Source organism: Centroberyx affinis, unplaced genomic scaffold (genome assembly GCF_046629955.1).
Source record: "Centroberyx affinis isolate AG114_WGS23_722 - 3 ecotype Tasmania unplaced genomic scaffold, CSIRO-AGI_Caff_v1 ptg001431l_1, whole genome shotgun sequence".
Lineage (NCBI taxonomy): Eukaryota > Metazoa > Chordata > Actinopteri > Beryciformes > Berycidae > Centroberyx > Centroberyx affinis.
The window spans coordinates 1-7,561 of NW_027279907.1; the positions used below are offsets into that span (position 1 = coordinate 1).

Sequence of the window (7,561 nt, forward strand, 5' to 3'; positions counted from 1 at the left end):
CTTATGTCACTTTTGGGGTATTTACATAGACTTACATTCATTTCCTGGAGACTTACCCTAACCATAACCATAACCACTACTTGCCTAAACCTAACCCTAACCCTAACCTTAACCACTGACCCAAAAATCAGCTTTTTACCAATGGGGACACGGCTTTTGTCCCCAGTTGCACAAGCCGTCCCCAATCAACTGGTCTTAAGTCTGGTTTGTGTCCCTGGAAGTGACTTAAGTCATACCCACACACACACACACACACACACACACACACACACACACACACACACACACACACTTTCACTGTGTGTAAAACATCTGCCAGGATGCAGATGGACATCTATCTACAAATATAGAGGTCTATTTGTAATAAATTATTACTGATACCCTACATTCAGGCAGAACAGTGGAAAAAAAAGATCAGAGGCAGAGCAAATGAATGGAAAGTCGATGGAAGGAGGGAACGACTCTATACTGACGTCTGTGAATCTCGCCGTGTGTTTACAGCTGGCTTCTCCATGACAAAACCTGTGAGAGTGAGTGAGAACCTGAGGAAGGAAGGAAATGACAGAGCCACACACACACACACACACACACACACACACCACACACACACACACACACACACACACAGGTACATCCAGCTCTCGCGCAAAGGGACACTAAAGGGTTAATACGGAAGAGGATTAGGGCCACATGTTAAAAATGTGGCCCTAAAATGAGATTAATCTCAGAATAAAGTCAGACTGACTTCTGACTTTATTCTCTGAATTCTGAGATTAATCTCAGAACTCAAATACATTTTTCGCATGTGGCTCTAATCCTCTTCCATAGGTTGGATTGGTTTGGATTTATTTGAAAGTTAAAATAAATACATGCACATTTCGCTCCAGCAAATAACAATTGAGGATAAAAACACAGTAAAGTCAACGACTTGATTCCACAGCGGTCCTCTTACGAACAATACATAAACAATGCATACATTAGCCTACATAACAATGCATATATTAGAGAAAAAAAACACCTGTGTACAAATGCAGATTATCGCACCAGTTTTTCCCAAAAATATTTTTTTACCTACGATTTGAACTGTTGTTTTGATTCTGTGGTTTTTATTGATGCTGGTAGACAAAAGTGCTTTTTCCTATCAATGTCCTAAAACTATGGGTTATCACATGAGCGTCACTGGCTCTGGTCCTATAATTAAAATGCAGCATTATAGAATAAAAAAATATATATAGTCTTAAAGTTTCAAGTATTCTATATTGTCTCATCAAGAAAGATGTCAACCAAAACCACTGATCATAATGTCTGGTCTGTTTCCCTGCTGCTGTCTGTTGTCAGGTGGTTTCTGCTGCTCGTCTTCGGCTCAATATTTTTATCTTTTTGCTCATTTTCCAAGTGAGGAGATCAAACTCATGCCTAATTAAAGTGCAGTCACGGAAGAACGCCAGTATATTTCAGGGTCATATCATATTTATTTGAGCGGGAATATACTGGGCAGGTCTATTTCCCTACTTTTGAGAGGAGTCGCTACCTGATCCATAGACTTCCAGCAATTGAGCTAAGCTAACCATTGGCATTCCTTCAAACTGCAGGCATCCACAAGTTCATCTGCCTCTGGGTAAGTGGGAAAAATATCTAAATACCCCCCAAACCAAACTATCTCTTTAAATTTCGGTGATTGCTGTTTGCTGTTAGATTGATTGACTAATTGATTTGTCGAAACAGTTCAATTCATCCGGTTACATATAGCCTGTTTTTGCACTTCTCCTCTGAGATAATAATAATAACTTATAATAATAACTTTATTTGTATAGCACTTTTCTAAAAACAATGTTTACAAAGTGCTTTACATACAGTAAAATCCAACAGCAGCAATAAAAGAAAATAGGCATAAAAAGTAAAATATGATGTAGACAGGTACAACTAAATATAAAAAAAATAAAATAAAAAAAAAAAAAGACCAACAGAGATACAATTAAAAACAGATCAAACTTTTTCATAAAAGTGTGTGCCGAAAAGAAATTGGAAGAAATAAAACATAGGAATAAAAGGTAAAACAGGAGATAAACAGGTGCAACTAAAACAAAGAAACAGAGATACAATTAAAAACAGATGGAACTCTAAATAAAAGTGTGTGCCAAAACACAAAAAGGCAATAAAATGGACATACAGGTACAAGTAGGCAACACTACCGTTCAAGAGTCCGGAGCCAGCGAGAACCCTCCATGCCCCCGAAAGAGACCGATACCCCAATCCACCAGGGCAGCACCAAACTGATCAGAAACACAGCCGAGACACCGACAATGCCACAAACCAAAACCTCCACTCCAAATGACTGCTCCACTCCCCAAACCCCCCGCCCATCAAGGAACCCCCCATGCACAGCAGCGACAGCCCCGCAGACCCCAGGCACTCCAGCCACCACGCCCCCAGGACACCCGGCAAGGCCCCGCCCCACGCCCCCCGCAGGACCCGCCACCGGCGCAAACAGCCCACAGGGCATCCCCCATGGACCCCACGATCAAGCCGCCCCCACAAAAGCCCGACAGGACCCAGACCGGCCGACCGCACCGGCCAACCCACCAGAGACAGCACCCGTCTCCACAACCCGCCAGCCGAATCATTGCCCCGAGAGACGAAAGCCACCCCAAGCGCGACACCGCCAAGAAACCGAAGACCCCCACGCAAAGGCGCACACCCCAGCATGAAAACCCCAGCCTCCCGGCAACCCCACGCATGTTAGCAGCCCCCATCCCCCAAAACAACAACCGACCGCCGAGCCAGGAGAGACGAGCACCGCCTCCGACAGACCGACCAGCGAAACCGCCCGATCCAAACCCCATCGAGCCCTGCGGGAGACAGCCCGAACGCACGGCCCGCGAGAGAACGCCCCACAAGCCAATCGCACCCATGGCAAGCGCCGCAGGAAGCGCGCGGCGAAACCCCAGCCGAGAATCCCGAAAGCCCGACAGCCAGAACACCCAAGGCCAGCAAAGATGCCACCGCCACAGACAGAGGACTCCCGATGAACAGAGAGTCCGAAGAACAGAACAGCCACCCGAAGACAGAGGCAGCAGTCCGCAACACCGCCACTGCCCCGGCTGCACTCCCCGACCAGCTCAATGCCACCCCAGCGAACAGAAGCACCAGCCTCCCCCAGGAAACACAAAGACCCCTCAGTGACTCCAGACTCCCGAACGGCAGTGCATAGGGAGTGAATCACATAAAAGCCTGTTTATATAAGTGTGTTTTTAGAAGGGATTTAAAAGATAGATAGAAAACTGATTTAGCTAGCCTGATTTCCTCGGGCAGGTCATTCCAAAGTCTAGGCGCCCTAATAGAGAAAGCGCAGTCACCTTTAGTCTTGAGCCTAGACTGTGGAACAACCAAAAGGGCCTTGCCTGAGGAGCGAAGGCTACGTTCTGGCTCATAAAGAGTTAAAAGGTCAGCAATATAGCTAGGGGGTAGACCTTTCTGTGCTTTAAATGTAATCAGTAAAATCTTAAAATCAATTCTAAATCTTACTGGTAGCCAGTGCAGATGTGCTAAGACTGGGGTAATATGGTCTCTACGTTTAGTGCCAGTTAAAATTCTAGCTGCAGCATTTTGAACAAGCTGGAGACGTGAGATAGATTTTTGACTGAGGCAGGTATAAAGAGAGTTGCAATAGTCTAGACGAGATGAGATAAAAGCATGAATTACCTTCTCTAAGTCAGCATGAGATAAAAATGACTTGATTTTTGATACATTTCTTAGTTGAAGGAAGCAAGACTGCACAACTCTCTTTACCTGATCATCAAAACTCAGGTCACTGTCAAAAATCACTCCTAAGTTTCTGGCCACAGGCTTTATGTTAGATGATAAGTCACCCAGATCATGTAAAATCAGATTTCTTGCGTTGGGCTGCCCAAATAAGACAATTTCAGTTTTGCTTTCATTTAACTGAAGAAAATTTTGTGACATCCAACACTTAATGTCCGTAAGACAGTTTCTCAGAGTGTTGAGGCAGTTGGGATCATTATGTCTTAAGGGTAGATATAACTGTGTGTCATCAGCATAGCTGTGAAAGGAAACATTATGCTTACGAATTATATGACCAAGTGGAAGCATGTAGAGGGAGAAGAGGATGGGGCCAAGAATTGAGCCCTGTGGAACCCCACAGGTGATGTCTGCTGTGGTCGATGATGACTTTCCTATTCTGACAGAGAAGGTCCTATTAGATAAATAGGATTTAAGCCAACCCAGTGCTAAGTCTGAGATACCTACCCATTGTTCAAGGCGCTCAATTAAGATAGCATGATCTACAGTGTCAAAAGCTGCACTCAGGTCTAGAAGGATTAAGACTGAGCATTCTCCTGCATCTGCTGTGAGAAGGAGGTCATTTGCTACTTTGACCAGGGCTGTTTCTGTGCTGTGTAATGCTCTAAAACCTGACTGGAATTTTTCAAAAATATTATTATGGTTCAGATAAGATAATAATTGGGTAAAAACAGTTTTTTCTAAAACTTTTGATAAAAAAAGGCAGTTTAGAAATGGGTCTAAAATTGGTAGGATCAGACACATCAAGGTTGGGCTTTTTAAGAAGAGGCTGAACCACTGAATGCTTAAAACTAGAAGGAAAAGTTCCTGTGGCCAGGGAGCTGTTGACAAAGGACAGAATACTAGGACCTACTGTGTCAAAGACATCTTTGAGAAATTTTGTTGGAACAACATCAGAACAGCAAGTAGAGGACCTCATTTGGGAGACAATATCCTTTAAAAACAATAAAGAAATTGGTTGAAAACAATTTAAAACAGCTGAATTTTCCCACAAAACAGATGAGTCCCTGTCAGCAGGTGAAATCTGACATCTTATATTTTCAACCTTCTGAGTAAAAAAAACTAAAAATTCCTCACACTTCTCTGGGGAGGCTTCAAGGCTGTGGCTGGGGGAGGGGCTAATGACAGAATCTCTGGCTTGGAACAGAACCTTAGAGTTATGACAGTTTTTAGATATAAGGTCTGAGAAAAAAGCAGGTCTTGCATCCTTAACCATTTTCTGATATGTGAGCATTCGATTTCTCAAGATATCATGGAAGATCTGTATTTTATTAGCCTTCCATTTTCGCTCAGCTTTTCTACATTCTCTTAGAGAGGCCCGAGTTGTATCATTGAGCCATGGAAGAGCTCGAGGTTTTGACTTCCTGTTTTTGAGAGGAGCAATGGAATCCAGTACTGTCAAACAGGTTTGATTGAAGTGAGTAACTAGCTCATCAGTGTGACTGTGGGAAGTCATGACAGATATATCACTGTGAGTTGCCAGGAAAGCCTCAGAGAATCTGGTAGCAGAGGTTGCGTTAAAAATGCGAAAGCTGAGGGGAGAGGATGGCTTTGAGGTAGAAGGAAATAGTGGAGCATCAAATACAATTGCCTTGTGGTCAGACACACACATATCCTTTATCTCAAGATTATTTAGAGGCAAGCCAGATGATAGTACAAGGTCAAGAGTATGTCCCTTTACATGAGTAGGCTCAGTAACAACTTGAATAAGGTTAAAAGACTCAATAAGCAGCATAAAATCACTGACAAGTGCATGTGATGGGCAACACACATGGATGTTAAAATCACCAAGTATTAAAATTCTGTCGTATTTAGGCACAATGAGAGACAGAAGATCAGACAATTCCTGGATGAAATCTTGGTTCAGTTTAGGGGGTCTGTAGACTAGGACACATAGCAAGGGAGCCTTACCATTTACTAGGAAACTCAGTGATTCAAAAGTGTGAAAAGTGCCATTACAGATGGGGGAACATTTTATATGATTTTTGTGAATAACAGCTACCCCACCACCACGACCAGATAGTCTAGGTTGATGGAAATGAATAAAACCGGGGGTGTAGCTTCAATCAATGGAGTGAAATCACCTAGACTCAACCAAGTTTCAGTAATCATAAAAAAATCTAAATGAAAAGAGTTAATAAAATCATGACAGATAAAAGACTTGTTAGAGAGAGATCTAACATTCAAAAGTCCAAACCTGACAGCTAGGTCGGAGGTGGGAGTGTAAGATCTCTTCTTATCTGAGAGTGACGTGCAGACAATTGATAAAAGATTCTGAGAGTTGACGCCTCTGGAACTGATCCACGGCTTCACTATATTAAGTCTTTCCCTGGTAATAACAGCAATATTAGTGGGGGAGAAATTATCAATGGGACTGTTTTTTGATAGACCAAGCACTGTGGGGTATTCTGATTTTGACCCAGAACCGAAGTTATAGTTACTTGGCCCCTGGGGACGTCAATCGGTGACGGAGTTGTCAACTACGTTAATGGCCACAAGGTGGTCACAGGAGGCGGAGTGGTGGTTGTATGTGGTTGAATAAAAAATGTTACCAGCCAACATTTGTGAGCCACGGTGGTTAGGGTGGAGACCATCCCTTTTGAAAAGGGCAGACCGTTCCCAGAAAAGATTAAAATTATCGATAAAACCATAATTCAGACGAGTGCATTGGGATTGAAGCCAACTTTTGAGGCTAAGCAGTCTACTAAAACGCCCATAGCCCCGATTGATTGTCGGTAGGGGGCCGGAGATATAGATGTCCTTTCCACAGGACTTTAGTGCGTTAAAAAGAAGATAAAAATCCCGTTTCAACAGTTCAGATTGTCGACGTGGGATGTCGTTAGTGCCAGCGTGAATGACGACCGTGCATACAGAGGGGTACAGAGTTAGTAGGCCAGCAAGTTCGGCGATAACATCAGTTACCTTAGCTCCAGGAAGGCAGTGGGTCACCGCCGACCTGGACTTGACGCCCCTGATGATGGAGTCCCCGATGATGAGGGTCGTTGGTTGTGGCTGTGATGAGGGGCCGTCGAGGGAGCAGCGACGACTACCGTGTGGCGAGGCCGGACGCTGAGGAAAATATTGTGGCGAGGAGGTGGCATCGCTCTTGGGAGGGGAGTGAAGTCCTGCTGGCTCGGAGCGAGGAAGACCTCCAGAGCGACAGATCACGGCCTCCTTCAACATCTTGCGGCGGGAAGAGGAGGTCACTGCCCGGGGAGGGGGCCACTTGTTTGGCTTTCCCACAGTGGAATGTCGAGCCGCCCGAATGATCCTAGCCACCGGTGGTGAAGAAGCAGCAGTGCCAGTAGGTGCCGTTGCCAGGGAGGGGTCCAGGTCAGGTGGGATCGTGACCGCAGCAGCATCAGCCTGGTGAACCGGAGCCTCATCGGACAGAATCGCATAGCGGTTCGACAGGTTTAAGCGAGGTGGTGGGGCAGCCCTGACCGGGTCTCTCTTTCCGCCGCGGATCACCACCTCTGCCCAGGACGACTGATGGCTGGGTGTTGAGCAGGAGGAAGGTCGTGGACAGGTGGAAGGGTCCCACAGGACTGTGTCGTGGACGGCTGAGCTAAGCGTAGCAATCTGTTTAGACTGCCCAGAAGCCACGTCCATAAAGCTGGACAGAAGTGAGTCTTTCTTTTGTAATTCATCAGATAGCCGTCGAATGTCTTCCTTGAGGTTAGTAATATTCCTGCTTGCTTTCTGAAGCAGTACACAGTCTTCACAGGGCATAGTTGAAGTT

General features: G+C 45.0%; 1 protein-coding gene across 1 annotated transcript; it reads left to right on the forward strand.

Annotated features, from left to right (window-relative positions):
• Positions 1-2,331: 2,331 nt before the first annotated feature.
• LOC139650030 (basic salivary proline-rich protein 4-like) lies at positions 2,332-3,183 on the forward strand. The gene has a single exon (XM_071526561.1). It carries the CDS (start codon positions 2,332-2,334, stop codon positions 3,181-3,183), a length of 852 nt encoding a protein of 283 aa, XP_071382662.1.
• Positions 3,184-7,561: the final 4,378 nt, after the last annotated feature.